Source organism: Hemiscyllium ocellatum, chromosome 32, assembly GCF_020745735.1.
Source record: "Hemiscyllium ocellatum isolate sHemOce1 chromosome 32, sHemOce1.pat.X.cur, whole genome shotgun sequence".
NCBI classification, from domain to species: Eukaryota; Metazoa; Chordata; class Chondrichthyes; order Orectolobiformes; family Hemiscylliidae; genus Hemiscyllium; species Hemiscyllium ocellatum.
In genome coordinates, this window is record NC_083432.1 from 33,484,452 (window position 1) to 33,500,388 (window position 15,937).

General features: G+C 38.3%; 1 protein-coding gene across 1 annotated transcript in view; it reads left to right on the forward strand.

The window, feature by feature from the left end:
• Positions 1-15,937, forward strand: part of LOC132830840 (MAGUK p55 subfamily member 3-like) — a 79,502-nt gene that overhangs the window by 4,392 nt on the left and 59,173 nt on the right. The window contains exon 2 of the mRNA XM_060848721.1: positions 6,362-6,456. Coding sequence (XP_060704704.1) covers positions 6,432-6,456 — 25 coding nt within the window. The 5' untranslated portion in view covers positions 6,362-6,431. The remainder of the gene's footprint in view (positions 1-6,361; positions 6,457-15,937) is intronic.

Consider the following 15,937-nt stretch of genomic DNA (forward strand, 5'->3'; position numbering starts at 1 on the left):
AAGATGAAATAGAGATCATTATGTGTGGGTTCCTTCAAGCCTGAAGTGATCTAGTTTGGTTTAGGATGTGCATGTTTCAGGTCTAAATAGAAGGGTAGTTTGTTGGGAAAACTCATCTTCCCACTATTGACCGAGTATTAGGAGCACACTAGATGCTTCATTCCATCCCTGTAACCCTGCATTTTCCATAGCCAATCCACCTAACCTGCACATCTTTGGACGGTGGGAGGAAACCGGAGCACCCAAAGGAAACCCACGCAGACATGGGGAGAACATGCAAACTTCACACAGACAGTCACCAGAGGGTGGAATTGAACCCGTGTCCCTTCTGCTTGAGGCAGCAGGGCTAACCACTGAGCCAATACTTTGCCTTTCACTCCAATGTAACTTCAGCAAAGTTCTGCAGCACTAACCTGTTTCTGTAGAATGTCCGACCTCATATATTTATTTGTCGGTTACTTTTTTGGTATTTTGTTTATTTGTGGCTATGTCCTGTTTTAGCATATTTTCTGAAAGTCCCTATCTTCTTAAATTTTGAATTTAAATTCAATTTTTAAAAATCTGGAACTAAGAATCCACCAATACCATGAAACCATTGCCAATTGTTAGAAAAACTCATCTGGCCCACTAATCAGTCCCGACTCAGGCGACTGACTGTGTGGAGTTTGCACATTCTCCCCGTGTCTGCGTGGGTTTCCTCCGGGTGCTCCGGTTTCCTCCCACAATCCAAAGATGTGCGGGTCAGGTAAATTGGCCATGCTAAATTGCCCGTAGTGTTAGGTAAGGGGTAAATGCAGGGGTATGGGTGGGTTGCGCTTCGGCGGGTCGGTGTGGACTTGTTGGGCCAAAGGGCCTGTTTCCACACTGTAAGTAATCTAATCTAATCTAATATCCTTCAGGGAAAGAAATCTGCCATCCTCGTCTAGCATAGTCTACATGTGACTCCTGACCCATAGCAATGTGCTTGCCTCTCAACAGCCCTCTAAAATGGCCTGGCAAGCCACTCAGTCCAAAGACAGCTAAGGACAAGCAATAAATACTCGTTTAGCTAGCAACAACCTCATCAGATTAAATAAGAAAAACACAATAAAAGCATTTGGTTTTATAAACTGGGCAGTGATTGTGCCTGTGAAGTACCTCTGTTCTATAGTACTGGTAAGGACCTTTAATCTCCAACGTCTATCCTACCTAGTGTATTGGATTATCGGGTATGTCTTTTGTGGATTGATATCTTAAGAACTGAATAGATTTGATAGATCCCCTGTATAAGATTGTTTCTCCTCTTATTAATATTGATCCAAGACCTCCACACTACTCACCAACTGAATGGCTTACTCTAGAATTAGGAATTGATTGGACTAATAAACTGACAAAGATACATCGGTAATGCTGATAACAATCTCTTTTGAACTTTGATTTTAAGTTATTGCAGTTGCATTTCTCCACTAGCCTCTAGAAATAATTTTTTAAAAATCTAGGATGCATCTGGATGTTGCATATTGTTTTGCTAAATTATGTCATTTCCAGAGTTTTATTAAGTCTGAGGATGAAATAATTGGCAAAAGTTTTCAAAACGTCTTTGAATTTGTCTCATGGTTCATTATCCTTGCCATTCAATAATGCAATCTGCTATACTCCCATTTGTGTACTGTGTAGAAGTGTTATTTACTTGTTCAGCTTCTGCCTTAATCCAATTCAGAAGCTATTCTAAAATTCAAGAAAGTCAAATTTTGCGTTCCATTTGGCCCATCTCTGAAATTAAATTTTCCTGACCATACTATTTTTGATAACATAGCTTCCTGGTGTGATTAGGTGTCTTATCTTGTTTACAAATTTTTATTTTAAGGTATTGGAGGTCATCCCATAATTTATTGGAGTACTGGAATGTTTTACCATTTTTAGCTGTAATGGAAGCTCTCCCACCTTTTGAGGGTGTTTGAATTCTTCAGAGTTACCAGCATGCATTTTCCTTGGTTTTGCTTGAAATCCTACATTTCAACTTTTCCTAGTTGGCACTATCTACAAATTGTGCTCACTCTGCTCGGGCAAAGGTCCACCATTGCCATCACATGTGTGGGTTCCTCAAGTCTAAAGTAACCAATTATGGATTAGGAAACCCACCCTTTTTGTCTAACTAGAAGAGTCTTTTTGAATTAACTGTATGATGTTTATTGCATAACTGCAAGCATTAGCCAGTTACATGAATATGATCTACATTACCACAAACAGTTGTTTGAAGCACATTGGTCTTCCTACTAATCCCCATGACATCTTCACAAGATGTTTACTGCAGTCAATCTAGGATTCACTTTTTGACACCTCTGTACATAAGTGAAAAAAAATTGAATCACAAGGCATTGTTTTCATTTTTTTGAAACAATAAAGAAAATCATATCATTATGATATCAGAGCTTCATAAAGTATTTCAGCCAATGAAGTAATACTGAAGCATAGGCACAGTTTTATTGTAGGGAATGCAACTCAAGGTTCTCCCACAAACAATAAGAACAACCGCATCAACTATTTTAGAAAGGTTGAGTGAAGGTTAATATTGATCAGGGCTTGAGGGAGACATGCCCTGCTCTTCTTCGGAATAGTGTCATTAGATCTTTAACACTCACCGGAGTAAACAGAGAGATTTCAGTTTAACTGGAATATCAATGCAGATTGTTGTGCGTAATTTACTGGATTGAGAAATGAACCCACAACCTTCTGAATCAGAGGCTACCCACTGAGCCACAGCTGGCATTTGGTGGATGTAATTGCATGGGGACAATTCACAGGATCTTTGTACGGATGAAGTTTATGTTATATGAATGTTGAAGATGGTGTACAGGGCAGTTTATTGATAATTTTCATAATTCATAATTTTCAAAACCGTTAGAAGGCTTGAATCTATGACTGAATGCCTCAGCCATTAATTCCTCTCTTTTAATTCCAGTGCAATTAATGTAATTTATCAAACTAATCAGCAAGAAATCTATGCCAGTTTTGCATTAGACCAGTCACAATTTCTCCATGGTAACAGATGGACATTCAATCTCCTGCCAGCAGGAAAGCACTCAAGCACATCAAATTTTCTGAGGCCATAACAACAATGAAGAATAGAAGAAATAGAGCGAAGGAAAAGGGGAATGAAAGAGATATGGAACCAGTACGACATATACATGAGGTTTAGATTAAAATTTGTGTAGAGTATAAACATCAGGAATGGCTAAGACTGAATAGGTTGCATTTTCAAATCTAATTATTTGTCTTCAGATGAACTGTTCAACCTAATCTAAACGCCAGGTTAAAAAAAAGGAAGCCAAACTATCATAGATGTCAGCATATACATTGACCTTGAAAGTCCCAAAAAATCCTTCCAAAAACAGGGGTCGACTTTATATATTGAGTGTAAACGTGAACTGCTGGCATGGGTGTGGATGATCACCATTTTAAAATGTCATCAGCATTTAATTCAAAACAGTGGGTGTGTCTTAAACTACTGCAATACAGCCCAGTGCCCTCATGCCGTTATGAGGGAAGTTAGAGATACATTTGCAGGCTGAAAAATATAGGTTGACTGCTATTATAATTCCAGTTGGTGCTACCACTGGGCAAGTGAGATTCAAGAATGAAAGCTGGCCTCATTGATCTTACTATTTTAATATTCATTGAATCATAAGCACATAAGGCTGCAGATTCTCTTGAACAAGGAATTTATCTCCTCTGGTTAATCCAAGAATACTGAAGCCTCCCTGGCAGAGAGAAGTTAACTCAGAGCAGCGATCAAAGCTGAGCTCTTCCTATTCAATATGCCTTGGTGCAAATTCTTCTCCTTTTCACAGTAAATGCAGCCTTCCCGGTTAGATTTCCCAGCCCAGGCATTAAAAATTAAGCAACCGTGTTTTCAAAGAACAAGCTTGAGTGCAGTCTTAAAATTTTGCCTGATTAACATAACCGTGCAATAAATATTTTCACTGCTCACAATATCTGGTTGAACTTTTGATGTCAAAAAATGTCAGGTATTTTGCATTGGTCAAACCATTGAACATGGATGTTTTGTGACTAGCTTTGGACTCAATGGGCCAAAGGTCTCTTTCCATGCTGTAAAGACCCTATGTAGATACATAACATTGAACATGTCAACACTGGGCTTTCATGATAAATCCATTGGACAGTGTTTTAAATGTGAACAATTATCCTGCAGATTTCAGAAGCACTGCACAGGATTCTGCCTTGACCTTAGGATTTAGCCTTTGCCGTAGGACTTAATACTTGGTTCAAAAGTGATGCTTCCTCCGAGTTCTGAACATGTTTTGCATTCTAATCCACAGATGCAGCCTGCTGCTGTAAGTAAGGGTCCTTAGAATCTGTATCAAGTCTCCTAGTCTACCACTGGGATACTGACTCCAGGGAGAAGCTATGCTGGAAATTGGATGTTAGCTGCTCTTACAATGAGTTAAATGAAATACTCAACACTTGCATGTGGATAGACTTTCTGCCCAATTCCCACCACCCCCCTCAGTGGAAGCCATCCTCAAAATAGCTTGAGAATGGGGCTTAATAATAAGAGCAAACTGTCAATGGCATGAAATAGAGCCCACCGACTTCCATCACAATTTTTTTGGCCTCCTGCCCACTGTCTGAGTCTCTGGCTCAGCCTGATATTGAATTATCATGATGAAGGTTACCGCAGCTTTGATCACAAGTCTATGCTGAATTCATTGATCTCAGTTGGCATCAGTACCATTGGCTGAAACTGATATCAACTATATGGACCAGCTCAAATCCCCTCAAGATTTATTAAGAGGATAGCCTCGACCTTACTCTTTTCTTATTTCAAAGGCAAGTGCCAGGCGTTGCATTCCAGATGCAATTCGATTGGTCAAACTGCCAGGCTTGAAGCAATACACACTTTATTCACACACTATAGCTAAAATACAACAAAATAAAGAAGGAATTGGAATAATTTAACTCCAACAGAATAATTGATTATTTAAGTACTGAACAGTAACTGTTCCAATATAGCAATATCCCATAAGCACACCCTTGGCAAAGTCAAATTCAATAAAATTCATTAAAATAGTAAGTCTCAGTCTTTTCAATTCTCCAGTCAAGGAGTAAAAAACATCTAGAGAAAACTCAGACAGAGAGTAGCAGGGAGAGATGTACTGCAGCTTCTAAACACAGCTTCAAGACTCCAGCTACTGCTACTAAAAAAGTAAAACTGCAAGTTCTGGCTCTGGTGGAGCTTAACCCCACTCATTCAGGCTGTTTATATTGTTCCAACTTGACAGTAAAACCCCAAGGCCTGCTGTATACTTTATCGGCTTTGATGCAGACTGCTCGCTACTTTTGTCTCAGCCTTTCTTCACAAATAGAAAGCAGAATTAAATACATCTCCCAAAGGCATAGTATTGGCACACATCACCCTTTTTCTAGTGAAGGGAATAGAAAAGTCAACCAAAGTGTCCTTTTCTGAAAATTCTTCATTATTGTGACTGAAAAAACGAATACACTGGGGTTACAGGTGAACACAGGTAATGAAGTATTTGAAAAGTCAGCTGATATTCAATGTTAAGGCTTCAATCATGAAGGAACATAGATGGAGAGCTATTGGTGGCTTAATAATGGTAACGAAAATGGTGATAGTACCTTCAGGGTAAAGAAAGAGAAAATTTAAGGGAAAATTGGGCTTTAATTGGAAGGTTAATTGCATCAATGTAGCTGGCCTTGATCAAAACAACAACATTATCAAAGAATGTTATTCATGTTTAAAGATTATCAAAATACTTGTCAGCTTCTCAGCAATAGGAATCTTAACCTTTTGAATGACTTTTCAGGTCAATTAGCTCATAGTGATAATCTTTACACAGAAATTGATTTACACTTCCTGTTGTGTTTTGCTACCTTAAGATTTAATTTCCTTTCCAACTACCAGATATATGGTAGTAAGGTGTGTCAAAGGGAGTCTAAGTTGCTGTGGTAACACATATCTTTACATGCACCTACAGTTTGGAAATATGGCATGAGATAGTAAAGGAGCCAATATTGCTGACTGGGAATCTATCCCATTCTTACTACCCACCATTGGCGCGTGTTTTAATGATTTGCAAATTGATGATCAACTGCATTATGCAGATCCTTCCTTGGTCATAAAGTCCTAGTAACCTGGAGCATCTAGCTCAAAAGTGGGCATACTGTCCACTATGCATCAAGACCTCCACATAGCCAGGTAGCTACTATTGGGAATTTGACAGTCAGAAATTCTACAGAATAAGAATTAATCTGGTATATTCAGTGGATTTCTATAAAACATTTTTTCAGTTTACTGTTTGAAAATGTATATTCTTATGATTTGCATCCTCTTCTGCAGGGGTTCTACTGAATGAAAAAAAAATCCTCAAAAATTGAAAGACTTGTCGCTCGGATCCAGCATAGACACCATGCCAGTTCTGTCAACAGCAGCAGGTACAACAGGATGATTACATTTATGCGTGAATTAACTTGTCTGGATTAAACTCTGTCATTTATCCACCCAACCTTCCAACTTATCTGTAACCTGCTGTATCCTTTGACACCTTCCTTATTAACTACAATTGCAAACTTATGAATCAATCCATGCACTTTTTCATCTAAATCATTAATGTATATTCCAAACAACAGATTCTAGTACTGATCCTTGAGGAATGCCACTGGTTACAAACTTCCATGCAGAAAAATACTCTCACCCCTCTGTTTTCTATGACGAGTCAATTTTATGTCCAATTTACCAACTCACCATGGATTTCATTTGACCTAATCTTCCATACCAGCCGACCACGAGGAATCTTGTCAAATATTTCAATAAATTTCATGTAGACAATATCTACTATCCTTCCCTCATCAATCATCTTCAACATTTCCTCAAAAACTAAGATTTGAGAAACAAGACTTCCCCCACATAAAGCAGTGCTAACTATCCCATCAGTCAGTTGCGGCGATGCGGTAGACCTGAATCAATACTCCAGGTAGATTGACAGGAGTGGCGGTTGCTTTGATGGTGGCATGGTAGGCTGATGTGGGACTCCTGGAATGGACTGTGCAAGGAAAGCATGGCAAAGAGGAGGAGGAGGAGGTGTGGTCCCAGCACGGCCAAGCATTTTTGAAATATTGTAATGTTTGACTTTTAGCTTTCTTTCTTTATTTCTACCTTGTTCTTAAGATGCTGTACTCAGGTACTAGTACCTAAACTGCCACCTTGTGTGGCAACATAATACACCTTTCACATTACTCCTGTATGTTTGTACCTGAATATATATGACAACAAAAGTCTAAATCTAACTAAATCTAGTCCATTTTTTTTCCCAAATGCAGATAAATCCTGTCCCTAAGAATCTTCTCTAGTAATTTCTCTACCACTGATGCAAAGGCTCACCAGCCTATAATGTCCTGGATTATCCCTGTTGCCCTTCTTAAACAAAGGAACAACGTAATCTATTGCCCAGTCTTCCTGAATCTCTCCTGTGGCTAAGGAGGATAAAAAGGTATATTTTGAAGCCCCAGCAAACTCCTCCTTTGCCTCCCTTAGTTTCATCACATACTGGGAACATATCCTCCTTCTTCTCAATATCAACATGCCCTAGAATACCAACACACACCTCCCTAATTTTACCATCATCCATTCCCTTCTCCTTGATGAATACCAATGCAAAATGTGCATTAAGGACCTCAGCCACTTCCTCTGGCTCCACGCATAAATGCCCTCCTTTGTGCTTGAGTGGACCTACTCTTTCTCTAGCTAACCTCTTGCTCCTAATATAAAATGCCTTTAGATTCTCCTTAATCCTACTTACTAAGGACACTTCATGGCCCCTTTCAGCCCTCCTAATTCCTTGCATAAGTCATTTCCTGCTTCATTTATATTCCTCATGACCTTGTCTGATTCCAGTTTCCTAAATCTTACTTATGCTTCTGTTTTTCATTTTTGACTAAACTTTCAACATTTCTTGTCGTCCAAGGTTCCCAAATCTTGCCAACTGTATCTTTCATCTTCACAAGAACATGCTGGTCCGACCCCTGATCAACTGGCCTTTAAAAAGACTCCCACATATCAGATATGGATTTACCGTCAAACAACCTCCCCCAGTCTAATTTCTCCAGTCCTAGACTAACACTACTTTAATGAGTCTTTCCCAATTTAGCACTTTCACCTGAGGACCAGTTTGATCCTTATTCATTACTCTCTTCAAACTTACAGAATTATGGTCACTGTTCCCAAAACATTCTCCTACTGAAACTTCGATCATCTGGCCAGGCCTAGTACAGCCCATTCCTCATTCAGACTATTTAGATATTGCTTCAAGAAACCCTCCTGAATGAACTGAACAAATTTTGCCCCATCTAAGCCCCTGGCAGTAAAGGATTCCAAGTAATATTGGGGAAGGTGATGGAGAGATGGTGGTCAGAGAACATGGTGGTGTGGCAAGCATACTTTTGCACACAGAACCCAGGTATTGTGCAAAGCAGTCGCTCGGTCTGCACTTCATCCCCCCTGTGTAGAAGAGATTACATTGTGAGCAGCAAATACAGCAGAGTACATTGAGTGAGGCGCACATAAATCATTGCTTTACCTGGAAGGTCTATCTGGAGCTATGGATAAAGGAGGCAAACGGGCAGGTGTTACACCTTCTGCAATTGTAAGGGAAGGTGCCGTGGGAGGTGTTGGGTCTGGAGGAGAAGTGAATTGAAGGAAACAGTCTCTGGGGAAGGCTGATAGCAGAGGTGGAGGGAATATGTGTCCGGTGGTGCCATCCTGCTAGGAATGGCAGAACTGATGTCATACGAACAATGAAAGATTCCTACTTTTTCTTCTTCTGACAGTAGTACCGATTTGTTAGCAACTTTCTTGCTACCTTCATCTAGACGCTGGCATATGCTGAGGGTAATTTTCAGCTGTGCTCTGGAAAGTATTCACAGTACTAGCATTGTGAGATGAATGTCTGTTATTTTTCAGTTTGATCACCTGTACCATACCATCATCAACAGCTTTACACTGACTGTAAAATGATAATTATATGCAGCGATTGAGTGATTAATTGACCATTGAGCAATATGCCTAGTTTAATGTGGTCCTCAGTCAGACTTCCCACACTTGTGCAGGTGCAAAGAAGGACAATTTTGGCACCTCCATATTAACATTTCAACCTCACTGACTTATTTACTAAATAGTTAAAACAGACTGAAAATATTATTTTGAAGGATTTGAATGTATATACCGTGATGCCCCAATGTGTATTCTAACTGATGGATTACTTCTAAAATGCAATCAATCATTGTTATTGAGGTTCACCTGTACATAACAAGATCCTACATAAAAAAACAGAGATAATTAGCAAAAAAGCCAGTTTTTAGTCAAATTACTAGTAGAGTTTAAGTTTGAAGTATCTTTTCAGAGATACAGTAATGCAGAGCTAATGCAGAAATTTCTCAAGAATAAATGTGTACTGAGGTACATTATGAAGCATAACCCCACAGACCTAATTCTGCTATCACTGACACTAAAACAGCACAATGGACATGGCTGACAGATAGCATAATGCCTGTGATGAAAGCAAATCATCAAAGATAGAAAGAACTGTGCACTTTCAAAGTTAAAAGGTTATGCCATAGACTAAAACACAAGTTCAAGGTTAAAATAAAATCTGAATTCAGAAACACTAAAAGACAAACTTTAACTTCAGATTTATGAAAACCTCATTCTGACGTTTGTCCTCAATGAGTTGTCAGATGAGAGTAATTAAATCAGCCAATTAATGAAGTACAAGAGTAGAGGTCAAAAGGCAATGACTACAATAGTCCCAAGTGACTAATTCATTTTTCAACTGCATATATAACTGTTTAAGTATGATCTGATTGAATGCAAGAAGTCCAACATTTCCATTTTTAGAAGCATATTAATTCTTTAAGAATAGAATTTTGTAATTACAAAAATAGAAGAATATTCAGAAAGGATTACTATAAAGAATTTATAGTTCACATTGTCAGAAGATATTAATCTGAAAATGAACTCTAAAATTACACGATGCAGAAATGCAGTTTTGCCTCAACACTATCTCAAAAGCATTAGAGCACTTGAGAGTTTAAATTAATAGCAAACAGCAATTTTAGTTTTAAAGGTCAACTACACAAATTAACTTTGTTAATCTTGATTTTGCGATTGGATTTTCAATTTCTGCTGCCTTATCTGCATATGATATTTGCTTGGATTTTATTCAATTGGTTGATCTTAGCTGTAGTAGCAAACACTATTATAAATGCAACTGAAGTAATCAAGGCAAATGAAGGCTGTTTCATGACCTAATTTGAGTCTATTTCTAAACTGCCATTTGTACTGAAGATAAAGTGTCACATTTTGCTATACCTTTGTAGCTTACACACTTTACGGTATCCAATCTCCGCTGTGCATGTCTACTTAAAATAAAATGTCCCAATTACTGACTTCCACAGGCTTGAAATGTGTACATTGTCTCTCACCAGATTGATAAATAATTAATTGAGTTTAAGACACAGGCTAGCTTTAACCAAGTCTGTCAGATAATTCACCAAAAATGTTTCTCATTGTAGGCGCTCAGTGTAAACAGTGAAGGATCACAAGGCTGCTGGCATGGTTGGATTTAATCTAAAATACTTCTGTCTATAAGTATCAAGAAACAATTTGAGTAATAGAATTCTACCAGGGACTTTTCAAGTTCTTACCTTTCTGTGTAGTCCTAGTACTTCATGTCAGCCTTGGTTCACTGTAAGCATTCTTACAGTGTCAGAAGGTCATGACAACAACCTCTGTAGTATAAGTGGTTACTGGGTGATGAATGAGAAGAGTATACCTCATCACAGGAAGTGATTACATGACCTTGCTCTCTCAGCCTCATGGAAAGATGATGTCTAAGTTAGATATTGGTATTGGTGTTATGTTCTTTAATGAAAGTTGATTTTTTTCACCCTATAGCAGAGTTTGCAGATATTCCTTAGCAACGCAAGACCATGTGTATTATAATAGAGCTGGTTGTTGCTTTAAGTCCAACTTCAGACCCTTGAGCAAACAATATATATTGGCACTCGAGGTGCTGCCTTTTAAATGAGATTTTAAACCAAACCTGAACCACTACAGTTGACGAGTGTACAGGACCATGACCCTACTTGAAGAGAAGCAGGGGATTTATGTTGCCAATATTTCTTCTTGTGCCTGAGATATGCTAATGTTATAAAAGGTGCTACACAATTGTAAGTTTGTTGTTTTAATATGTTTACAAAATATAGTTATAGAAGGAAACAATACAGCAATAAATTTGAAAGAAGCAGTTCATGTTACAAAGATAGCTGCAAATGTGTTGCTGGTCAAAGCACAGCAGGTTAGGCAGCATCTCAGGAATAGAGAATTCGACGTTTCGAGCATAAGCCCTTCATCAGAATCATAATGTAATGTTCATTATGATTCCTGATGAAGGGCTTATGCTCGAAACGTCGAATTCTCTATTCCTGAGATGCTGCCTAACCTGCTGTGCTTTGACCAGCAACACATTTGCAGCTGTGATCTCCAGCATCTGCAGACCTCATTTTTTACTCGAAGATGTTACAAAGATATGCAATCATTGGATATTATGACATGGGGTGAGCAATAGAAACAGTAGTAATGATGCAGTTCTGTAAGTTTTCCCCACAATCTCAGCTAAAGTCATTGCTAATAACTTGAAGTGAAGCTTTATTCCTGATGAAGGGCTTTTGCCCAAAATGTCGATTTTGCTGCTCCTTGGATGCTGCCTGAACTGCTGTGCTCTTCCAGCACCACTAATTCAGAATCTGGTTTTCAGCATCTGCAGTCATTGTTTTTACCTTATTGAATTGGAGTGACTAGTGCCACTGATTGCCTTGACCATGAAAAGGCACCATCATCCCACTCAGGGTCATATAGACATAAGTGAATAAGCAGCCACCTCAATCACAGCCGACTACAATGTCACCATACTCCATGAGCTAGTGATGCTGCTACATGTGATGAATTTATCGAATGTAATGTTCATATACATTAAAAATCTGCAGAAAACCTCTACACCTTTTTTTTTGTTGAGACTAAATTTCGCTATTGCCAAAGCAATGTTTGTAAGAGAATCTGGTCCAGTGAAGAGAGCAGTAAGTTTGGGTTCAGTTATAATAAATGATTAACTTAACGTGAAAATGATGCATTCCTTGATTCAGAGGGTGGCTTAAAGTCAATCTAATACACTGAATTGCATTGCTCATTTTTTGGATTGTGAACTCAGTGTAAATTTGATGAAGTCACAAATAAAAATGCAGCATCACCATCAGCTTCTGTAACTGAACTGTAATTAACATAGAGCTTATACTCACAAAGTACTTCTTATTTCCTCAGAACATCTGAAAGCAGTTCACAGTCAATGATGTGTAGTCACTGTTCTATTGTCGGTAAATATAATTCATATCCAGCAAGATCTGACAAATCACTTTGAAATAAATGGCCAGATAATTTGTTTTATTGGCTTTGGTTGAGAGATAAATGTTGGATTCAATAAATGTTTTGAGGTAAGCCCGAGTGTTAAGCGATTCAGTCAGTGCTGAGAAATTGTTAACACTGGAGGTACTTGTTTTCATTTATTTATGAAGTGTTATTCAAAGCTCTTTAGTTGTTAGTAACAAAAGATAAGCAGCTATTGTAATGAAGAGTAAGAATTTGATGGGAAATGCAACATGATTTCCTTGAGTTATAGGGTTTAAGAATGAAGGCATTGGAATGGACCCATTGTACAATTCTTGTTGATAATTGTTCTTCTTAGAACAAAGGACAAGGATAGATTTGATGGAAGTCTTTAAAACTCTGAAGGATTTGTACAAAAAAAGCAAAAAGAAACTTCTTCCATGGCTGAAGGATTGATAACCAGTGGGCAATTTTATGTTGATTGGCAAATGAACGGGAGGTGATATGAGGAAATATTATTTTGCACAGCAATGAATTAGATCGTGGAATACATTGCAAGTTTGGAACTGATTTTTCAAGAGGATTGAATAGCCACTTGAAGATGAAAACTGCCAGAATATGGGTTAGAACCGGGTTTGCTTAAACAAATAGCTCTTCAGAAAGAACCTACTAAGACTTAATAAGCCAAATGTCTTCTTTCTGTGCTGCTAAATTGTTTCTATAATCATATTCAATGTAAATCAGGCAGTACAATGAATAAAACAGTTGCTGGATACTGGCAACATACTGGAAGGTATAGAATAGTAAAATCTAAGTAGGGATAATTCATATTACTTAAAACATCAACGTTTGCTTTAGAAATACACATGACGCAAAAGGAGCACTTTAATGATTGTATTGTTTTGCTCTAAAGAAAAGATATATTCTATTGAATTATCATTACTTAAGGAATGTTATTAGATGAGGTCAGAAACTTTTTATTACATGCATTCTTGGGAAGGGGCATTGCTGGCTGAGTCAACACTTATTGCTCATCTCTTGTTGCCATTGAGAAGGTGGTGGTGAGCTCTTTTTATGAGCTGCTACAGCCCATCTGCCACATATCATGATGGTGGCTTTTCTCAATGTGAAGCTGAGACATCACCTCCATAAGGACTGTACAGTGGTCACTCTTACTGATACTGGGAGAAATTGAGGACTGCAGATGCTTGGAGATCAGAATTGAAAAGTGTGATATTGGAAAAGCACAGCAGGCGAGGCAGCATCCAAGGAACAGGAGAGTCAATGTTTCGGGCATAGGTCCTTCATTAGGAATCCTGCTATGGATAGGTGCATCTGTGGCAGACAGATTGGGGAGAATGTTCTTCCTCTTGTTGGTTCACTTACAATCTTCTGCAGATCCAGTCTGGAACTACATCATTTAGGACTCAACCAGATCAGTCAGTAGTAGTGCTGGTGAGCCACTGTTAGTAAAAATAGAAGCACCCCACCCAGAATATATTCTGTGCTATTGCCACATTCAGTGCTTCCTTCAAATGCTATTCAACATGGATGAGCACAAAGTCATCAGCTAGGAGTAGGTAGTATGTGATAATCAGCAGAAAGTTTCCTTGCTCATGTTTGAACTGATGCCTTGAGACTTCATGGAGTCAAAAGTCAATATTGAGGGCTCTAAAAGCAGCTCAGTCCCAACAGTATACCACGGTGCTGCCACTTCTGCTGAGTCTGTCCTGCCATTGAGACAGAACATACCCAGGGATTGTGATGATGGTGTCTGGGACATTATCTGTAAGGCATGATTCCATGAGTGTGAATATGTCAGGATATTGCTCCAGCAGTCAGTGGGACTAGTCCCCCAATTTTGGTCTGGGCCCCAGATGTTAGTACGGAGGCTGTTGCATATTCAACAGGACTGATTCTGCCATTTTCTTTTCAATGCCTTAATTGATGTCAGGTGGTCTGTCTGGTGTTATATCTTTTCTCCTTTCTAATGGTTGGTACATCTGAATGTCTTGTTTGGCCATTTCAAAGTCATTCATATTGCTGTGGGTCTGGAGTCACATGTAGGCCAGACCAGGTAAAGGATGGCAGTTTTCTTCCCTAAAGTACATGAGCTAGGTGGGCTTTTATGACAATCAACATATTTTAACCCCATATTTTTTATTGAATTCAAATTCCACCTTCTGTCTTAGTTGGATTCAAACCCAAGACCCCCAGATAATTATTTGCCTTTTTGGATTAACAAACCAGTGATAAAGCTTTCTCAAGTAGATATTTTTAATCAACTTGTTCAGATGTGTTATGACACACTCATGAGCAGATAGGAATTGAACGAGGGTCTTCTGTTTCAGAGATAATGATCCTATCACCGTGTCACAAGAGTCCTAAAATAAATATATGCTTATAAATGGGAAGGTCATTGGTCCAACAGGTTTATTTGAAATAACATGCTTTCAGAGCAGCTCTCCAAAACTTTGTCATTTCAAATAAACTAGTATCGTGTGACTTCTGACTTTGCCCACCCCAGTCCAATAGCGGCACCTCCACTTCATTACATATAAATACATCTCAGTTATATCTTAATTGTTTCAAATTTCCATACTATTGTTTAAAAGAATCCCATTGCCAATGTTTGTATTCAAATGACAAGATGCTATGAAATATTTCTGGATATAATGCTTTGCATTTCCTGTTTATGACATTGCTGGAGTCATGTACAAAGCCCCAAAGCTTTCTCATGGGTTTCACTGAGCTCCTGGTATAACTCAAAAATAACCTGTTGGAATAGCCAAGATTCATTTAATGTAGGTGGCTTTGATTTTGTAAAGTCTTGTTTGGAATTGAAAGAGATGGAACTTCGACCTCCCTTTTGCCATGCTTTTGACACCATGAGACAGAAACTTTCTACACGTAGAGTCACAGTTTTCTCAACAAATCAAGTCACAGTATCATATCCTAAACACTATAGCATACCAATAGGAGCCAATCATCTCTATCTTGGGATTGTTATAACTGAGGCTGGACGAGTGCACTGTCACTCTCATCTCACTACTCCATAACTCACAACATAAAAAGAAAAATAGTCTACCTTGTTATCAAATTAAACATCTGTATTAGGTCTAAATAAAAAGATCCAATGGGTTCTTTAAGAAACAAATTATTAGCTTATTATCAAAACAAAACCCATTCAATGAGGCTGCAATAACCAGTTAGCATTCAAATATCATCTTTTCCACTAATTTACCCAAAATACACAGACATTCTTCGAGAAAAGAGGAAACATTGAATTTCTCATTGCAGAGATTCACTTTAAAGAATAAACTTTCTGGCATTTGGGTTATGCTAGAAGATAAAAGAGATAATGTGTAGATGTTCTGGCATGTATGGTCAAGTCACTAGTCATATGGCTCTTTCTGGAGTCTTCAGACATGGCTTAATCAGGAAACATAATGCTGAAAAGTTCTTTCAATCTCTCTTTCA